General features: G+C 38.5%; 1 protein-coding gene across 1 annotated transcript; it reads right to left on the bottom strand.

Moving 5' to 3' along the window:
- Nucleotides 1–1,556: 1,556 nt before the first annotated feature.
- Nucleotides 1,557–20,172, bottom strand: FAM81A (family with sequence similarity 81 member A). Its single transcript, XM_064456544.1, has 9 exons — nt 19,991–20,172; nt 16,153–16,220; nt 14,658–14,931; nt 13,790–13,908; nt 7,365–7,494; nt 6,043–6,149; nt 4,767–4,902; nt 4,219–4,414; nt 1,557–3,804 (listed from the first exon to the last, which is right to left on the bottom strand). The coding sequence occupies exons 2-9, from the start codon at nt 16,197–16,199 to the stop codon at nt 3,665–3,667; spliced, it is 1,149 nt and encodes a 382-aa protein (XP_064312614.1). The 5' UTR covers nt 16,200–16,220; nt 19,991–20,172; the 3' UTR covers nt 1,557–3,664.
- Between the last annotated feature and the right edge of the window lie 1,706 nt (nt 20,173–21,878).

Raw genomic sequence — 21,878 nt, 5'->3', positions numbered from 1 at the left:
TAAAACACAGATTGCTTTAAAAAAATTGGATGTGCAAGAAATAATGTAATAAATTAGGTTTTGTGTTCTCTATCCTTGAAATCTAAGCCCATTATATCTTGTCCTATCGAAACTCCATTTGAGTTAGGTGTTTCGGTGGTGGGGTGGTATTAAGCATTGCAATACACTGTGTTAGTCAATGGTTTATTCTTGAAAGATTTTGTAAACAAGTTAGACAAATGTCTATGACTATCTTGAAGCAGAGTGGTGGAGCAGATGGCTTCTCAAGGTTCCTCCCAGTCCTTCCTTCAGTGAGTTTATGGTTATAGCCGTGTACTTTGCGTGTTAAATAGTATTTTGTGTATATTCAGTATTATACTTCCCCAAATACAGTAAGTCTCATTCTGTTTGCTTGAGTGTCATCCAGAGAAATATTGCTTCTTCTCACTACCTTTCTCCATTTGTGGGCTCAGACAGACCTGTGTTTGGTGCCATACAGACAGTCATTCATAGCATGAGTACTTATGTTGAACAAAGAAAACACACTACTTCCACCATCAAAAGCTCTCTGTGTCCCTGAAGGGCTGGCATATGGGAATGCCACAGGAGACCAGCGTGGAAAGGCAAAATAAAGGGGCAGCTCCACTTCCAAGCACAGCTATTTCCTTCTATTTGGTTTTACAGGATCTGTGCAGGTCAATTTTCAGAAACAGTTTTGGCTTTGCAAAATTAAGCTTTCATAGACCATAGTGTCTATAATATTGCCCTCCTGGCTTCATAGTTATTCCCCTGGGGACATACTATTTCTGAGGAGAGGATTTTGTCATATAACTTCAAGATGATTGAAAGACAGAGGAACTGTAATTCTCCCTTGAACTCAGCTATTGTTTATCAGTTATGAGCACTCCCTGACAGACTATGCAGGTAAGACATTGTTGATCTATTTTGTGGAGAAAAATTAACAAAACAAACTCCCTGCCCACCCACACCCCACTTTCCCCCCCTCCCCCGCCAAAAAAAAAGAAAACCACACACACACAAAAAAACACTAAAAGGAAAGTAGGGAACATGAATTGTGACAAACCAACCAATTAATGTGCCCATCCTTGTGGGCTCTGTGTTTTGTATCAAATATGACTGTTTGTAGCTTTCAGCTCTTACAAAGTCTTCAAACCTGTTCTGTGCTTTATCAGCACAGGTAGCTACTCTTTCTTGCCTTTACCCATGCAGCTAGCATTCCATCGCTCCACTCTTCTGACTTACTCTTTTTCTCTGTCATGTCTCCAGATTTTTCAACCCTTCTTCATCTTTTCTCTGTTCTGGCTTTACCTCAATTTTTCTGCAGAATCCTCTGCGTCTGGAATATGTGACTTCCTTTCACAACTGACTAGCCGGAGCACTCTGTGGAAAGGATGGATGATGGGCAGGCTACACTTGTGTGTCCATGTGTACACCTAGGCCTAACTCATTGTTTCTGTCTGTCTCTTCCTAGCATATGAGTCCCCATAACGTGTGCCTCCCTCCACATAGCACTTTATACAGATTGAAGGCATTGCTTGACAGTAGCTCATGTTTCAATATTGGTTTATTTGGGCTTTCAGTTTTAGGAAAAAATATTTTCAAAACAGTAAAATTGGATAGAGTTTTATGCATTGGTTTATATCTGTATGAATCACACAAGATTTTTACAAGAGAAACATTTTATTAAAGTCCTATATAAATTGTTTCTCTGATTCCTTGTATGCTCTTCATATCATACCAGATTATGTCAGGTACAGATTTACAATTACAACAGAAAAAAATTGTTAGATTTTTTTCCATATCTTTTTGCTTTTCTCTTTGTGCTTCTTTTTTTTTTTAATAAAACACCAGTGATAGCTTTTCCACTGCACATGGATAAGTATTTAAGAATAGGTAAGAATACAGACATGAAGAGTGAACTTTTAAGACAATTCTTAAGAAATATCTGCAAGTATTTCATTGTCTCCCCTTTAGTGAACTGAGCTTTCCCCTTAGCTGCCAGTGTAAATATATTTCACAGCACATGGATGATACAAAACGGGAATAGCAGAGGCAGTTTTGTTATCAGAGAGCATTGGAAGCCAGAGTTGCAAAAACTTCACATATTTTTGATACATTAAATTACTTTCAACTATATAGGAAGTGAATATAAACTTAGGTGCTAACCCCATAAAGATGTATGCTTTTTCTTGATTTTTTACACACTACACTGTCTTACTGAAGTTAATGAGCTTAAGTTTTTTGGAGGAATTTTTTTTCTTTTTTTAAAAAGTGGTGACTCTGTGGGCCAAACCTTTAATGGAAGTGATGGAAAATTGGCCAATGACTTTCCAAATAGGAACATGGTTTTGCAATACTGACTGAAAGGAAGGTCCATTAAAGACAGTGGAGAGACATCCTATTAATTCATTTGCGTTAACAGTAATGCTTGTGTAAATTAATAGTATTTTTTTATATTACTGTTAATAGTATAAATTAATAGGATCCTGGATGAAGTCATGAGTGCTTAATCCTGCATGACTTACAAACATGAGGAGCAGTATCAAGCTATGAATGAAGATATAAAATCAAGGGGTTTTTTTCCCTGTCTAGCTTAATATGCCATATGGGTGCTGATTTTCATTACATAATCCATTCTGGGAATGGAAATAAGCACCATTATTATTTGGAAATGCTGTGAATGGAATTACCAATTCGAATCTACTGAGTTACTAAAGTCTACTTAAATTTGAAGAATCAGGGTTTTTTTATTTCAGTACAAATTTCTAAGCAGATCATAAACTGCATTTTCTTTTAAATTCCATTCTCCAGACTGTGTTAGATTATCACTGTCTCTTGTTTTCAAACATTTCAAAGTTTTTACCAATATAATGAAGCAAGTCACAGGAACACATGCCCAGTTATAAAATACTCTATATACATCTTTTACCTTGTCTCAGCTCCACTAGGTTATTGATTTTAAAAGGTCACAATACTTAAGACCACAAGTAGTTTCTTATGGTGTTCATGAATCATTTTAGTCTAAACTACATTATATAACACTACTTAGTTTTACACACGAACACAGAGAGGATATTAGCAAAACTAAACAAAGATTTTTCTGGTGGTATCTAGATTTTGAAAACTGGTCTGTTTAGTGCCAATTCTGTCTCCCCAGGAAGTCAATAGTAGAGGAAGTCACTGTAAAAATGTCCATTAACTTAAGTAATTTGTATCAAGGTGGAGAACCTTGCCAAAATTATAGTAAACAAATGATATGAACTGTTTTCCTTTAAAAAAGCAGGGGAGGGGTGTGTGTGCAGGTGCTTATATATAAATGAAAGTATGTATGTGCCTGATCAAGCCTTTGAAACTGGGGAGCACTGAAATGCCTTTAGCAAACTAGGTGCCAGCTTCACCAATATATTACTCCAGTCTTACACCATGGTTAATCTCCTGAGAGTAACTAGAGTAGTGCAGTGGCAAATCAGCACCTCAGCCCATAAAAGCTTGTCATCAGTTGATCTACGAAGAGCTTGCATTTACCAATTCGAGTAAATGTACGGACCTGTACAACAGCAGCATGTCATTTGGTACATGCATTATTTGGGTTACAGACTGGAACAAGATTATAGTCTGCCTGTTTAGCCAGGTAAACATTAATCTCTCACACAAAATCTTGCAGTCATGGTCCAGCCTCACCCCATGTTGGAACCTCCTGCTTCATTTGGTTGATCTGCTTCTGTAGTTCATCTCTGTCCAGTTTCATTTTTGCTTCTAGAACTTGCCGTAGAGACCCAATGCTCTCATAGATAGCTGCAAATCCTAATTGCAGGTGAGAATTAATTAGTTTATAATCAAAAGCAAGTGAATCACATAATTACTATCAGAATGCACCTCCTACCATAATGCTCTGCTTTCTGCTAGGAAGGTAGCAAAAGTTCTGAAGAAAAGCAGGACTGTAATTGTGTGCTGATGGCAAAAATGCCCTCAGTGGCAGCCAAGCTATGCCTATGTATACTCTGGGGAGAGCACTTCTAAGCTAGTAAGATGTTACCTCACGCTGCTGTGAATTTCATGCTTAGTGAAAATCCTTTTTAATGCCACAGATGCAGCTGTTATATCTGGCCCAGAAGTCTTTAAACTACTTTGACACAAGCAAAGGCATTTTGCATATTATTATAGGTTGATCACTGTTACCACAATTCAGAATAAAGGACTTGATAACTATGGTCCTACCAGCATTAACTTCAGCTTTCATTTCTTTCATATCTTCATTAATCTCATTTTGAAGTTTGCCAATGTGAATATTTATCTTTTCTTCAGTCTGTTTTGCTTCATGTACTTCCATGGTTATCTTCTGTATTTCTTCTATTTTGTCAATTTTCTCTGCCATTTGGTTGAATTTCATCTCTATAGCTCTTTCACTCATTTCCTGGAGCCAGGAAAAAGAATTTTAATTATTTACTCTACATACGAAATTAGAGTGGTCTTTTCCAGATATGTAATAGATATTGATTAAACACCTCTTCTGTGGAATTCGAAGGTATAAGGAATTGTAATTGTTTATAAAAATGGCTTAAACCGATTTGATTACTGTAGGCTAAAGTACTGATGTATTAAAGTGATCAGATGTTATACTTGACATCAGTGAACAGAGTTAGATAAATATTGAGGAGGTCTGAAAATCTCACTCAAATAATATCTCAATCACATCATCTTACTTATTAACAATGCTTTTGAATACTTCCTAAGAAATAGTATTAGAACATTTTAACGAAACTTACAGTCTTTTCCTTGAAAGTCAATGAGAGTTGGTCAATTTTTTGTACAAGCTCTTTTTCAATCCTTTCATGTTCCTGTTCCAACCAGCTACGTGTGGACAAAATCTGGCTGCTGAGTTCCTCCATAGCATTTTTTAATCTAAGACCATAATAGAAATTAGCAGATACAAAAGGGCAGAACTTTTGGTCATTCAGCAGTGACTTTTTTAGGATTAAAAAAAAATAAAATTTAATACATTCTTGACACCATATTAAGTTGAATCTTTGAACTTTGAGGCTACTGAACTGTATAAGGTAACGTTGTTTTAGCAAATAAAGGTGAAAGAACACAACAAAATAGCAGTTATTTATATGATGCCCATCACAGCATTTTGAGGTATAATAGCTGCAAATTCTCTGCAGCACTGAAAACAGAATATGGTTATCCATTCAGATTATAATCTTTGTGTCCATAGGTCATAAATCTGAACAAAGATTTGGCAACCATTTATTTTAGTGGCAATGCCAATTCATATAGCCCCACTTACATGGCCTATACCCACCTCAAGTTTACACCAACCAATTGTGCCAGGGAAACTGTTTCTTTAGACAGTCTTTTTACCAGTGAATATTTGAAATCTGGATCTATTCTTTCATTTGGTTTGCAAATAGATTTACTGCTGTAACTGATGGGATTGTATGAGGATGGCAATAAGTAGTAAGAAGTAAGGATGTGGATGGCTTAAGACAGGAGTGCCCCTGAGTGCAATGCCTGAAAAGGAGTTAATATCTGAATTGACTACATTGTTATATAATGCCTAGTAGTAGCACAGTAGCTTATCCTTAATAATTTAGGTATTTGATTTATATATTTGTATTTGAAGCCAATTTAAAAGCAATAACTTTGTGAATGTTGTGCCTTGGTTGCTTGAGCTGAACTTTTTGCCCTGCTCTCAACAGCCACCTCCAGCATTCATTGCTTCCTATGGTTCTTGCAAAAAGGAACCAGGCCACTTTTATAGAAATTCTTAGCTGTGTTCTGTACTACAAGTTCTGTCTGAATACTTAACTAGGGACTTAATAGGCTTTTCAAAATTGCCTAACACGTTAGGGGCAGAGTAATTGTTCAAAGCAAGTCCACTTAACAGACCATTGTGCTTTTGTAATATCTGTTGAACACACGCAAGTATTTAACAGGTTCATGCTTTTGTAGACCTGAATATTACAACAGTCAGACTTGGAAAACTGAGGCCCTGTCTTCCAAGGCACCTGGCAACAGCAAGGTCTCCTGGCCACTCACTTTATATCCAGAAGGTGGAGCTGTTGATTGCTCTCTTTGTAGGCAATCTTCAGCTTTGCTTCTTGTTGCATTATTGATTGCTCTACTCTGCTCAGAAGATGAGAAATCTGAAACAAAATTCAGAATTTACTATTTTTCAGCAGCATTTTATCACAGTCTTATTTGGGAGGTTTTCATACAGTAGAGGAGATCTTAAAGAAGGGCCATTTTTGCTGACATTTCAAAAATTCTTGAATTTGCACATTTTAGTTTACCATGAAAAATATACTATCATGCAAGATGAAAGTATCAACATTGTGAAAACTGTAATTTTTCAGTCACAAATAATTTGAACAGTCTTGCCTTGAAAGAATCTGCCTGCTCCCCCCTTCAGACAGCTGAATTTGCATGATCCTTACGTCTGCATGTACACACATAAGCAGGGTAGAGGAGTGGCAAAGCACTCCACCAAGAGTAATATTCTTCATCACTTCATGTATAATGGCTACTGCAGTGATAAAAGTGCTGGATTTAACTGGGGATAGGTCATTACTAACAGAAAATATTTCTCACCAAAATAATCATCCCAGATTTATAAAACATACTGTTCCGTTTTACAAGATTCATGACAATATGCTGCTGGCATGCTAATATGCTATATTGAGTCTTCTGAGAAAGGTAGAGTGGATTTTAACCACTTACCTACCACAAAATGAAGACGTACAATATTTTTGTTGCCCAAGAAAATGGGAAGGCCTTGAGATGGAGATATGAAGAATCCTTTCCTTAATGTCCTAAGTCTCTGATCGTTTTTAGTGCTCACTTCCATTCTCATACCCAATGGAAGAGAAACCTGATGGACAGATTAATGGATTCGCAGAATCCAAAACCAGTTTAGTTTTGCAGACCTTCAAAAATTGTTTTCAAATACATACAAAATCATCCTGGGAAGGCCAAAACATACAGGGAGAGACACTGATGCTTTCCTTGTTGTGGTAGTTCCATAGAGCATCCATACCATGTTCACATTCCAACCTCAAGAAGCCATTCAGGCCAGTAGCCATTGACTTGTGTTCATTCCCAAGTCCTTTCAGGTGCCTTTAAATACTAGCCCTTTCTACACAGCATGCTGAAGGCAGCAAATTAAGGACCTTTTTTCAGTTAGATTAGTACAGTAATGCAGCTAGGTACCAGTAATCAATCTCATGAGGACTGTGAGCAGATACACCTCTCCACTTGTAAATCTGTGACCTCCCAGGGTACTAATTAATAGTAATGGAGTCTGTGTGAATTAGACTGTAACTCTTACCCATACATGGATCACTTTGATCCAAATACCATACCTGTATTTCTGCCTCTTTGATTTTAGATTCTAAGATTAGCTTGGAGGTGTGTTGGTCTTTACTTAGGCTCTGAAGTCTTTCATAGGTAATTTTATGCTCTGCAGACAGTCTGGCTAACCCAGCATCACACCTGTTTGAATAAATAAATACCAAAACAACAGCTGAATAGCATATTAGGTCTAGGCTTTTTAAATTATTCATTTCAGACTGGGCATTTCTGTGAAATTGCTGGCTGTCTAGCAAAACAATGTCTTATGAGACTAAGAATGGTGATGTATCTCATAGTATTCAGCAAACTACTCCCAAATGGGACTAGAACTCAAATAGTGTGACACGTACATTCCTGTTTTCCTGGCACTGACATAGTATGTGTAGACTGTGGTGTTATCAGTCAGGGGAATCACAATAGAAATGCAAAGATGCAGAATTTCACTAGCTTGTATTTTTGTCATACTCCAAAGACATCTGTTAAGATTTATATGATTTTGCCTACCTGATTAGAAGCCTACATAATTGAGGACCGTTTTGTCATTACTGCAGCTGTGTTCCTCTGGGTTTTACATTCTTATTTTCACTTGTGAAATAGTAGCATACAATTAATATTTGTGGTAAACAATGTGGGGCAAATTTTACAGTTACTAGTCTTTATTCAGGTAAAATTCTCATTGAAAGCAATGGCAGTTTTGTCTCACAAAAGACTACGAAATGCAGTCCTAGAACATAATAATTATTTTTTCCCTTTTTCACATTGGAACATTTTTTAATGCTGTAACATTTTCAGGATAAATGTGCTCTAGAATATGTGTGTTTTCTACCACATTTCAAATATACTTTGGTATATACAATAAGGACATGAACTGAGCTGTAAAAATATAAGTACTGTAATTCCAGGAGTAAGACCTCTGAGAAGTATGAGTCGTGTATATTTTTTTGCTAAGGGAAATATGTAACTGACAGTGTTACCAAATTTGATCTATGAAACAGATGGAGGACAGCAGTTACAATTTGAAGGAGAAAAGGGCAGTAAAATGGAACAAGCTATGGCATGTTAAGTCATTACCTAAACCGATGACACGTTTTAACCTCTTTTTAGTCACATTTCGGTTCAAGGGCTTTCATTTCAACATGCATTTTCATCATGTTTACATGTTACCTCGTTTACAGTAACTACCATTCTCATTAAATGCAAAGGGTAAGTAACAATTAAAATGACAAACAGAGCATCTGCTTAGTATGATGGTACAATTTCAATATAAAAATAATCAGTAATGCAAAATAACACATAGAAATTATAAAACTTGTGGAAATTAATTTATAGTTTAGCAGCTCAGCATTGTGAGACCAATTAACAATATCTGTATGAAGACCAGCTAAGGTTTACATAGCAGTGAAGCATATTTGTAGGTCTTAAAATCAGGCAGTTTCTTTAGAAAGACAAGAGAAGCCAAATCCCTCCATGTTGTCATAATCAATCAGAGAGAATCAGAGGAATGAAATCATCTTGCATCTAGTCACCAAAAGCCTATGGGCTCAAAAAAAATTGTTAGTTTTGTTTCTCTGAGGCACGACAAAAACAGAAAAGCAACAGCTTTGAAACTACTGTAGCAAATGTAGACAGCAGGCACCTGTAATTGTTTTTAAGTCAAATTAGTGTTTTGGGTTTAATCACAGTGCATCTCTCTTCTTTCTGGAATTCAGTCACGTGATCAAAGAGGTCATATAGTTGCATGATAACTGAAACATTAAAATTCTGGCTAGGTTAATTTAGTGTCAGCCTGGTATGTATTAACCAGATTATTTCAGTTTTCTACAGGGACACTGTAATTGGCAGTCTTTTAAACAAGGTTGGAACAAAGTTTGAATTCCATTGTCTGTAGTTGTGGAAAGTTTATCGTGCTATGGTTTTTTTAAAACGATATTCCAATTGAAGTGGTCAAAGAGAAGTCTCTGCTGTATATATAGTACACACACCCACACACCTGATTAGTTTTAACCTGGAAGAAAACATTAGTGTGCTGCAGACAAAGAATGAGATTCTGATATTAGTTATGCGAGTATACATTTTGAGTTAAAAACTTAAAACAATTAAATAACTTTAGTCCATGCTTCCACTAGCTTTCAAATGGAGGGGGAGGGGGACCAGTAATAAGACAAACATATGGAAAACGATGGGCTTTCTAACACTTTTGATTCAGGTTTCTACTGCATGATGGTTTGGAAGGAAATCAGCAATCTAAACAAAATGGCACATTATAGTTTGGAATTTTTCCCTGTTTTTAAATAAAAAAGAGGGGGAAAAAAGGGCACACTGCACTCCCCACTGAATTTCCAATACCTCTGAAAGTTCTGCTTTGATACTTCTTTATAGTTTCATGTTAAAATGACAACAGCATTCTTCTTAAAAATAGAACTAACGTTTCTGAACACTGGATTCAAGTTGCTGGATAATTTAATCAGACTGTCTATACAAATTAAGCCAGTGGGCTTAAAAGCACAATAAAATAAATGAGAAATAAATTAAGATTTCTAGGAAGAATACTAGTTTAAAAATATAAGAGCTGTATATAAAACCATTTTGTACAAAAAAATGCACAATAAATAATTCTCTGTCTTCACATCTGAAATGCTGAAGCTGGCCATACAAACAACCCAGCGCATTTTTTCATGTGCAGTTGCACACATGCACTGTTAAAATTTGGGCCAAAGATGCACTAGAGTGTATTCAGTTTAGTGCTGTTTGATTCTTGGAGGACATTTTCTGAAAGTTCTGACTGCCAAGCCGTGTACTTATGTGAAATTAGTAAACAAAGAATAAATTGAAAGATTTCATACTGTCAAGTGTCATTCTCAGTTTCAGAACACAGTATAATTCTAGAAACCAGTAGTGTTTAATGTGAACAGTGAAATTATCCAACAACTGCCTTCCAAGTTGTAGTAAGCAAAAGCAGTAATTATTTTTCTGGCACACTGAAGAATATTTTTGTTGTCTTTGATTGCTAAGAAATCAAAATGCAATGGTTGCTCTATTCAGTGTTACCAGGGACTAGATAAAGCTGAGAACTACACCAGTACTCTGCAGTGGGATACTATATAAACATGCTATAATAGATACATACATACATATTTATAATGTTCCTATTTTATTACAACAGGAGATGTTTCAAGCAAAATACCAGTGTTTCAGTGAATAACTGAATAGCTGAAGAAGCAGTAGTGAAAAGCAACTTGATACATCCATGGGATCCAGTGGGCAAGAACAGCAGAGCTTGTAGATTCTGAATAGTCTAGATCAGGGAGCCCAGATCAGTCCTCATTGTGTGCATCTTGTACACAGCAAGTACACACAGCAAGTGCAGCAGATGTATTGTACTTACGAAGTTCATAAATGCAGTGCATCCCAGATGCATCAGACTCATTTTCTGTGCAGTGTCAGAAAATCTGCCTACGTTTAATGAGTCTAGAGTGTCTGAAATGAATCAGATTTATAACGTATATTTAAAAATCATCTATATAGGCAAAGTAGGCCCAGTTTGAACATACACAGTTGCCATTTCTCTGCATGTTTTAGCTATCAAGAAGTCTCTAGAAACAGCTACTGCTATGTTCCTACCAGGGTGCTGTATTTAAAGTTTCCAGACAAATTGTTATAGTCCAGAAGTTACTCTGTAAATAAATGATAAGGCACTACTCATGAGTTTTATGATCTAATATTACTAGAAATAGAATTGGTAAATTTATGTTATATAAAATTGCCAACATCAGGAACAGGAGCCTGGAGTAATGGATCTATCCGCCTCTATCTAATTTTCTGCTGAATGTGTCACGGAATTTAATAGCGGTAACATTTTTCTTGAAGTTAATAATAATGCTGATTCTTAGGAAAATGTACAGCATCATTCATGATGAACACAATAATGATGATTTACAAATGTGTCAATAAGTTATGCTTAATGAGAAATTACCCAGAGACACGAGCTGTAATGTGTATTCAGTCTTCTCCTGCTAGGGATATTAGCTGATTTTGTGATGCAGGTGAGCTCAACTGTGAGGTCTGTCTGAATCTCACTCTTCCAGAGATGTGGTTAGCATAGTTTTGGAGCTCTGCTTCAGAACTGCATGTGTGTGTAGGGATCCCTGTTCTCACCATTAAAAGCAGCAACCCCCAAGAGATAAGGAGACAGTTGTTTGACAATACATTGACATGTTACAGAACAGTTGGTGTTAGGAAATAACCACCACTCTCTCCAAAATTGAAGTTGAATAGGATGTTTAGTATGCACGTAATTACTGGAAGTGAAATTTGGCCACAATCCTGAGACTGACACTAAAATTATTACAGGACCAAAAGGCTCAGATTTACTGTCATGCAGCATATATAAACGGGTTCACACTGATTGTCCATCTGCCCACCTCTAGCCTGGAGCAAACGTGGTATACTTGGAGTTAAATTAGCCTACTGTCACTACAGCAGAGCCGTACGTAACACCTTGACTGTGGCTGAGAGCTGATGCACAGGAAGTTGGTAACCCACAGTAATTTGATCATGTTTTTAAGGCTTCACGCTTTGAACTCATCTGAAAGCTAGCAGGACTAGATGTAAAAGTAAAATTATATTAGGTGAGTTGAGCTTATTTTATATAAGGAACATTGGCTAGCATAATCAGAAAGTGGTAATCACAGGGACAGTTTCTGGTAAGTATCTACATAGTGCCAACAGGATATTGAACTGACATCTTGACTATAATCTCCAGATATAACTATAATCATAATTCACAAGAAAATTAATTTTCAAATTAGAATATGTCTGTAAATAAAGGCAAATAGCTTTCTCCTGTGGAACACTGTTTTAAATTGATTTCTGATGAAGGGAAATTTGTTTTCTTCCTTGTTCAGGGAAAATTTTTATGTAGAGAGCATAATGCTGAATAGAAGGTAACAGTTAAAAGACAGTAAACTGATTCTTTTATGGTAGTGAATATAAATAGCCAACATTCATTGCAGAGGCTGACATAAGGCAGGTTGGTATAATCTCATACAAATATCAGATAAATTGCAACCCAGGCACAGTACAAGGGTATTGCCCTAAGTAAAGGAAGAAATCCTGGCGCAGGCTGTGCTAATCCACCACTGATCCCCATACCAAGTGCTTGGGACGGGAAAGGGGCCCTATTGTGAGGTTCATGCTGGCACATGTTTATTCACTCGGGTTCTGTTATTGAAGGCAAAGGCACTGTATTTTGCTTCACAAGGTGTTGGTAACTGTCTTGCTCCAAATATGGACCTCTCAGGATGTAGTATGATCTCCAAGTGGACGTCTTAGATAAAGAAGCAGGAAGATCTAAACATGTAGATTTGTCAGGGATTTCTCAGTGAGAAAGATACATGTGTGTGTATCTCTTCCTCTCTATATATATTTCAATCAATTTTCTGATGTGACAGAATAAGCTTGTCTAGTTCTTTCCTATTTACTAAAGGATAGCGCATAACTTAAAAAGAGTATGTAAAACCTCTCTAAAGTATTCTTTACAAAACAGGCTATGAAAGTTACAGTGGAAACTTCAAACGATCAAATAAAAACTTTTTGAGAAAACCTTTAATTCAAGGAAAATTCCTCCTGATAATTATTGTAGGCTGTTGAAGGTTATCACGAAATCAGTTGAAGAGCAAAAAAAGAAAAAATTATCTGTATGATATAGGCAATAGGTCAAATTCAGGACAAGTATAATTCCACCGAAGTTTAGTCAAGCTACTTTAGGCCAGATTAGGTGCTTTTTCTATAGCTGTACATATCCTCTGTCTTTTGTGTTCAGCTTTACAGACACTTAAGCAAATGTTGTTGTACTGGGGTCTGTAAATGTGTCCTTGATGGCACAACCTGAAGGCTGTGTAGTTGCACAGTTGTAACCTGGAGTTTCAAGTAAGCTGTAAAACCTCCTATTATTTTATAGTTTTCTGTTCCTTACATGTCAGGTAGCCTATGTAGTTTTTAATATAGCTAACTGATAACTGAATGCACAGATTTTTACTTCTAAAATATACACAAAAAATCTGCAACTATTCCATTTTTTACAAGTTCAGATTGTTCCATGCTGCCTCTATAATTGTGCTAATTAACTTATTTCAAAGATAAACCAGTCTAACCATAGTACTTTCTCAAGCTGAACCAAATCCAAGTTCTTAAGGAATTTGATGTACTTTATTAAAAACTAATTACAGGAATTTCAGGAATTAAGGGTGATATTGTTAAGTTTAATATGTAATACTGGAACGCAAAGGATTTTTGTTCATTTTCTTGAAAACATTGAGAAAAATTATCCTGGGAGCTTTGCCAAAGTTGAATTCAGCCCATTATCATTAACAGTCATACTTCAAGATTAAAACAACATTAGTTAGTCCCCAAAATATACTTCCGGGTTGACTTTTACCTTGCAACTCTTCCCCGAAGATCTCCTAAACCAGAAAGCTGCCGCATTTCCAGACTCTTCAGGGTAGAATTTGTTCCATAGCTGAGATTGTCTCTGACACGTATCTGTTCCTGCAGCATCTACAAAGCATTCATATGCAAATACAAACTTAGTATGTCACATTTAATGTACACTCATTATTTTTCAGTATTTCAGTAACATCAGATACCATTTTATTAGTACTTTATTAAAAGCTTTGTCTTATATTGTACTAAACCAGATAACTTTGGGTCATTTATTATTTCTTATTCTTAGTGTCCAATCTGTACATAAATACCATAATACATATAAAGTGTAACTTGACAAGGGAATGAAGACTTAAATATTTGTTTTTATCCTTTTGTTTTCCCTACCACACCCCTGTTTCTCTGCCCTGTTGCAGCAGAGGCCAGATGTGAAGTCACATATCCGCATGTGATTAGGTCATAAAAATGAGCAGTTGGGTTTCGCTACTAGGTGGTGTCAGTAAATCGGAAGTGAAAGAAAGTTTAGTTTATACAGCACAGACTTTGGTCTGAAGTGGAGCTGACTATTAGTGTCGCATTAATTCATTTCTTCAAGGTTTTCCAGTACAGCTTTTGAAAGCAAGCTTAATAGTACCACAAAGGTTTCTGTGTCTATATGCTAATACCCGGTGCTATTTTCATAGCCGCTGAAAGAATTATGTAATCTGCATACAGTTTTTCAAGTTACAAAAACAACTTATGAACTTACAGGATCTTCAGACCTTGTCTGACCTTCACTCATCCTGTGGGAAACTTACTTATTAAATTAGAGAAGGAATAAGTAGCTGAGATGGCATTAGACCTGTGACAAGTTCTTAACATACCTCAATGTCCCGATTAAGCTGCCTCACTATTGCCGTTATGTTTCGGATGTGTTCTTCCAAGAGTTGCCTAGCCAACCGGTCGCCCCCCCCTTTGTTCTGCATTCTGTGCAGAGTGGAAACAATGTCCTCCTTAATGCGAAAAGCATGTTCCACAAGAGCTGCCGTTGTTTTCTCATGGCTTAGGATTCTGTCTTCCAGCTGATCCACCAGGCTTGCCGATGCCAATGGGACCGCTGTCAATACCTGGCTGTGCAGCGGTATGTTTCGAACCCGTCTAGTGAAGAAGAATATCCAGATACGGTTAAGTTCTCACACAAAACTCCGCAATGTCTTTCCACTGGACACAGTGTGATACTATCTTAGTAGTAATACTGGGGAGAAGCACAAAAATACTCACAGAGAGGTGCCCACTGCTACAAATAAGTGGGTGCTGTGTTTGCTACTGCATGTATCTTGTACAAAGGCAGGTCAGGCTCTTTTTCCTACTCTTTAAGGAAGCTTACAAAAGCACAAGATCTTAAGAAAAGGACATTAGCATTATAAAAGTAATTACAATTCATATCTATAATTTGATTAAGAGTCTGAATTCAGAACCCTTTACCTGAGTGTCAAAAAGTAATGTTATTTGTCTCTACAGTTTTCAGGCTTAATCAAAGCAGTAACTGTAGAAGATAAATATTGTAAATTAAATGGAAACAGACCAAGATTAAAAAGGAGTAGCTTGTGTCCGTTCCTTTTTTCAGAAGCTTGTTCCCCCATGAACTGGACAGGAGCGTATGTAGGTGTAGAAACTGAGGAAAAAGCAAAATTATGACAAGCTTCTCATAATCTTAGAAGTCAAATTTTACCCCAGGATAGCTTACATTTGGGTACCTTGAATAACTGTCTAGATTTTTCAAGAGAGCTTTGCACTGCATAGCTTCCATGGAAAGCAATGGAGCTCGTGGATGCTCAAAGTAAAAAAATTAGGGTGCTAATGCAAGCAGTCTTTTCCTGCTGCTGTATTCTGTAAAGAACAAAGAAAATTTTCAGAAGCATAAGTGGCAGATTGAAGTTCAACCACACGTTGAAATAGGATATTTTTTAAAACTCTGTTATTTACTGTGTATTCTCCATGTTGTTTCCTGTTAATGAGCCAAATTAAGAGTTTACTTTCACCATGATGATATTAATAGAGATGTATGAGGACTCCAACAAAGGTCACTTCTGGCTGTGAGTTTTCACACTTACTCCATCCTATTAGAAGACTGGCTAAATCATAGTATTCTTGGACTTTTACTCAATTACAGTTTAAGCTATTTCATTGCTTTGGGAAAGGGTTAAGTAAAAGCTAAGTAAGGAATTGTGATTTGGGCCATGATTTGAATGAGTCTGCAGTATTTCACTTTGCATACTAATGCCAAAGTCCCAAGTCACAGCATTACTATATATAGGGAATTGAGACACACACAATACTCTGCAATATGAAGATTTTTTTTTACATTCCGAACTGTACCTTTCAGAAGGGGCAAGAGTTGGGAAGATTGGGCTTCGCTGGGCCATTTTCTGGTCAATAATTTATGTCTGTTGAAAAAGTACACATTGAATTATTTAATAGTTTATATCTGGCACTGAAATGACTTAATGCTTCTGCTTTAAGTGAACCTCTAAGTTTAAGATTACGCTGACATCTCTGATCTTGGAGTTCAAATATTGCTTATGGGATAATCCAAATAAAAAATTGATACAAAAGAACGAAAAAATGAAAAATAAAAACTGCTAAAAAGCTTTTTATAGTGAAAATTATACTCTTGAAAAAGGCAGGGTTGACAGCCTTGAAACTGAAATCTGTGGTTGACCCAAGGAGCTGGTTTGGCAGGACACAGGCAAACAAACTTCTTGTTCCCAATCATCAATCAATGAATAAAAAAATTAAGATCTACAGGTTTATCACAAAGCTTAAGAAAGTATTGGCTGGAGAATGAAATAAAAATATTTAATGACAGCAGATTATTTGGGGTAAGGTATTTTTCAGGTAGAAGCATTGGCAGTCAGAAACCTAAATAAAATGTGTTAGACATCAGCATAGTTTAGCAAAACTGAGTTTTTAAATCATTTGTCTTCAGGTCTAAATGACCACACTTTATGTTGTAAGTAAATTCTTCTGTGGTAAGAATATAGATTCTGCTTTTAATTTTTAGAAACAGCCAGGCAGACTGTGACAGACGTTGCAGCAGGGTAGCTCTGTTAAATAGCTGCAGAAAGACATTTTAGATATCTTACTGTAAGTGAGACCAGTACCTAGCTCAGTAGCTTTGTCTGCTGACAGAAATTAAAATAATGAAAAAGGTGGTAGCCTCAATCAAATCCAGCTATTCTACCCTATATAAAACAAATAAACATTTTTAACTATAAAGATATCATGAATGAGCTTGGCCTGAGCCTGAAATCCTCGGGAACATAAAATCTTCACTGAAAACGAAAGTCTAATGTATCAAAAGAATTTTGCAATTGCTGATGAAATCCAGTGCAATATGCTATACAAAACAGAAAGAGAAAGGTAGGGTTATTGAATAAAATAGTCAAATATCGATTGTAAAGAAGTGATATGACTATCCTCTGAGATATCAAAATGCAAAGCATGTTTGTGCTTTAGAAACGTATGAAAGCACTGCCTAAAAGCAGAGAGCAAACATTGTCACAGTATGTGTGTTCTATTTATAGCACGGCGCTTCAGAAGCTACAAATTAGAAAAAAAATAGTTTAAAGAGAAGCTGGGTTGCTGAGCAGCAGTGACACTAGACTGGAATTCAGAAGGTCTGATTTTTATTCCTTGGTCAATCTCTGATCCTGATTACTTTCGACAAGTTATTTCCATGTCTAAAGACTGAATTTCCCTATATGGAAGACAGATAATGATACCTACCTCCTTGTTTAAGTTCTTAAGTTCTAAGTAAAAAGCACAGTATTAGAGCTGGGTATCATTATGATAACTTCTGCATTCAAAAACCTGCACAGACACTGCATGTCTAGTCCTGCAATCTCTTCCTCACACTCATAGTTTCCCAATTATTTTTTTTAAACAATGCCACTGCTCTGCAGGGCGTCCCTCCTAGCTGTACCGTGAGGTTCTACAGTAACCAGGCACCCAGTTCTCAGTAGATCTGAGCTCATTTACTCTTAGTCCTCTGGGCCATAACACATTTTAATGATCTTGATGAAGTGAAACATTTAAACACAATTTAACTATAAACACAGGAATATCCCACTGATTTAAGAAGAGCTATACGTATCACAGTAGCAAAGCACTGGATGCTACCTAGAAAAATGAAGAACAAAACTGAAGTCTGTACATCTAGAAGTATCTTAGTGAAGTACGTCTTATAAAAACCAGCCAGATAAAAAAAATCCTAAAGTGTTTTAATCTTATGGCCTTCAGTATCCATTTATTATTGATTGAAAAAAAAAATGTTTGGAGCAGAATAAGCATGTGATTGCTGAAGTTTTTACTTTTTCTGCCAGACTACCACTAGACATGCAGCTAAATGCAAATGTCTGGAGAAATTCCATGGATGAAACAAAAGTTACACAGATGGACTTCTCATTCGTTATTGGTAACTTAAGCTCATTACTCGGTACACACTGAAATATCACCAATGATCAGATTTCTTGATCTGATCCAACTTCCAGAAAGGATGTGTTAAGATCTTGTTCAGCAGTTGTACAAAACTCTTCTGCAGTTTGGAGGTATTTGCAGTAAACACTAACAGATAGGTGTCAGAACTGTTTACAAATTCCCTCTCTGTGAGTGTGTGTAATACTGATTTAGACTAACAAATATAAAATAAGTAAGATGATCTAATGCCTAGTTTCAGAGGAGTGTAATTTCAAAGATCTCCAATTTTAATGGCAGTAAACTGGAGTCAACTTAGATACCAGTTGAAATGCTGGCTTCAAGTGCTTAATTTTTTTTTTTTTAAATGATGTTGTGTCCTGCTTGATACTGCTATAGTAATTTGAATCATTATATATTAACCCCCTAGATTTTGGTTGATTGAGTTAATTTCCTGAATATTACAAACATCCTTGCCACATTGAGAAGAAAAATATTTTTCCCAGTTGTGAATGGTATGCCCGATTGCCAAAAATAACAGTTCACTTGATAAGTGAGGCAGCTGTTCCATACAAACGTGGGGTGGTACCTTATTGTTTCTTTGAATCACTGACATCAGACATGTAAAAGACTGAAAAAATCATACATGGAACATGCTGAAGAAACACTTTTAGCAATGCAAAGTTCACTCCTTGTTATTTGTACTGTGGCATCCCTTCCCCACTTCAGCAGACTGCCTTGCATGTTTATTTTCCACAGATTTCTGCTGTTTTGAAGGTTAATCACATCTGTAGCGTTCAGTTCTCCATCTTCTATTATAACCTGCGTCTAATACTTGCTGTAATGTGTGTGCACCTTGGAGCACTTTTCACATTCATTCTCACAATATGCCAGTGGGGTAGGAAAGCATTATTATCTCTGAAAATATTGTTTTCCTTATGTTGCTGGTAGGGAAGCGAAGCATGGAGGGGTGGAGGGGCTATGTGACTTGCCACAAGTCACACGGAAATCAAAGCAGACTGAAACATCTGCCTAGGCAAACACTTTACTCTTTTATTCTTAAAATAGAAACTGCTTTGGTTGCTGTACAGGGAGGGTATGACAGCACCACCCCAGCAGCCACAAGATTCTAGTGTTGCTCTGAAGCACTTTGGGGCAACGTTTTAGAGTAAGCGCAAAAGTCCCTGTGTCGCAACTCAGCAAAAAGGTAGGTCGAAACCCAACCATATTGGTGAGTCATATGAAACAAACCCTCGCAAAACTGCTCTGCACTACTGTGGTATTTTGTGAACATGTATGTGGTGTGTGGTGGAGTGTAGGGAGGAGGCTCCCACTGGGAGAGTGGTAACGGTGCCGTCATGACTCTGAGCCCAGACTAAGGGTCCTCTTGAGAAATAGGTCTGATCAGCTCAGGTGCTTGATTGTGCTAATGCAGGTATGCAGCACTTGGGATCCGAGCTGGAATCCTCCGTGCCCATGCCACGCCGTGCGGATGCACCGACCCAGCCAGCTCCCTGCCTTGCCCGCACCTCTGCTACACAGGCAGGCTCAGGGCCCCGGCGGGACCGCAGCACTTCTCGGTGTCAGGGTCACGGGTGAACGCGGCGACCGTCGTGGAAACGCGGGGTATACAACAGCCGACACGACACCACAGCGCAGACACCACTCTATGGTCATGCAACACGAAGGGACGGAGCTGGGGCAGGCTCTCCGGCGGGCGCAGGGCGGTGCGCTCACTCACCAGTGCTGGATCGGAGCAGGACGGGGCTGCCCCTCTCTCCCCTGCATCCCAGCGGCCGGCCAAGCCCGCTCTTCAACGCGCTGCCGCCGCCAGAGCAGCCGTTTCCGAAGCGTCGTGACTGCCTCTACGCAGCCGGGGCGCCGGTCCGTCCGTCCATCCGTCCTTCGGTGGGGTGGGGTGCCGTCAGCCCTCCGCCCGGCTGCGCGAAGCGGGGCCGGCGCCGCAGGCCGGGCTGCGGGAGCGGGCGCGGTTGCCAGGACGCCGTCGCCATGGGAACGCGCGCCGCCTCGCGCGCCAGCCCGCGGCGGGGGGGCAGGGATGGGGCGTCCCAGCCGCCAAGACAAACCCCTCTCCATCACCCCCTCCTCCCAGGGGTTGCACAGCAGTGCCCGCTTCCGGGGATGGAGGGAGGGGAGAGACCCCGCAAGTAAGGGCCGTGTTCCCTGCGGCGCGGGGGGCAATGTCTGCGGCTCCCGCACCAGCCAGCGTCGGACCCCGGAAAGAAAGTTTGGTGGTGGCAAAACAGCAGTTACTCTGAATTTCTAACGGTGCAAACGAGCTGAGAGCATGACCGAAAGTATGGATTTTTCCAGAGCATGTAACAAATCCCGGCAGAATACAAGATCGTTAAAATCAATGGTGAATAATAGTTTTGTTTGTACGATTTCCAGGTTATGTTTTCAAACAAGATCTAACATGTAGCTTCAGTGAAACTTCATAGATCACAGAAAAGACAATCTGTCCATTTGCACAGCAGAGGCGTATAAGCTAAGAGAAAGTATTACTGGAAAAACAGTAAGGGTGGGTCTGAATCCGCACACTGACATCAAAGGATCGGGCCAGAGACAAAACATGCTTTAGATGCTTTCAAAATGGGGTAGTAACCAGCTGAGCGTCATCAGGATTGTGGGATAGTTCAGGTTGGAATGGACCTCAGGAGGAGCCTCCTGCTCCAAGCGAGGTCACTGATGGGGCTGAATACAGTTGTTCGTTCAGGGCTTTACCCAGCCTGCTTGTGAAAACCTCAAAGGATGGAGACTGCCCAACCTCCCTGGGCAGCCTGCTCCCATGCTGGATTGGCCATTGAGAGGAAGAACATTTTCTTTATGCCTAGTCTGAACCTCTCTTGTTTGCATTTATGTTGTCTTCCCACCAGGCACAGCTGTGAAGAGGCCAACTTTGCCATCTTGATGATTTCCTCACAGTGGCTCCTGTTAGGTCCCCCAAAGCCTGCTTTCCTCAGGCTGAGCAAGCCCTGCTCCCCCAGCCTCTCCTCAGGGGCCTGGGCTCCAGCCCCCACCATCTCACTGGCCTCTGCTGAACTTGCTCTAGTTTATTGATGTACACAGCTGTATTCTCTGACCTGGCAAATATCCAGACTAACTTCATGCATCTGCATAGTTTTTGTGCACCTGTCTAGTGATTTTTTTTGCTAAAGGACTGTTCGGATACTCAGTGTTTTCTTGAGTACATACACCTACAGGAGTGGGGTTTGAAAGCAAGTTGTTATTTAAAGCAAATTGATTAAAGTTATTTTAATTTAAAAACATGTAAACATTTGTACCTCCTACTGCAGTCTTGAAATTAACATTAAAAGGTACTCCATACTGGTTTTCAGCCTGCTTTCTCCCTCTAGCCCTTGCCTGACAACTGTGTTCAGCATGGCGGGAGCTGAGAGATGGGGAGGTGATGTGTAAATGCTTGCCTGTTCTTACGCTTTTACCTAGGCATTCATGCTGGCCACTGTCTGACACAGGATATTGAGGTGAATGAACGTTGATTTAACCCACCCAGATGTTCTTTTCATCTTGTGTTATCAGAGATCATTATTTTTGTACTTATACCACTTCCTTGATGTTTCTAACTAAAGCAGTACTAAACTGTTGTA

The sequence above is a fragment of the Phalacrocorax carbo genome, chromosome 7 (assembly GCF_963921805.1).
Source record: "Phalacrocorax carbo chromosome 7, bPhaCar2.1, whole genome shotgun sequence".
Classification (NCBI taxonomy): domain Eukaryota; kingdom Metazoa; phylum Chordata; class Aves; order Suliformes; family Phalacrocoracidae; genus Phalacrocorax; species Phalacrocorax carbo.
This window is presented reverse-complemented; position numbering and strand designations above follow the sequence as displayed.

Excerpts from the sequence above, each read along its gene's own strand:
- FAM81A (XM_064456544.1), bottom strand. The coding sequence starts at position 16,199 with ATGGCCCAGCGAAGCCCAATCTTCCCAACTCTTGCCCCTTCTGAAAG. Across the intron at positions 6,150-7,364 it reads TCAAAGAGGCAGAAATACAG|ATTTCTCATCTTCTGAGCAG; the intron begins GTATGGTATTTG and ends ATTTTGTTTCAG. Across the intron at positions 3,805-4,218 it reads GAAAGCTGAAGTTAATGCTG|GATTTGCAGCTATCTATGAG; the intron begins GTAGGACCATAG and ends ACCTGCAATTAG.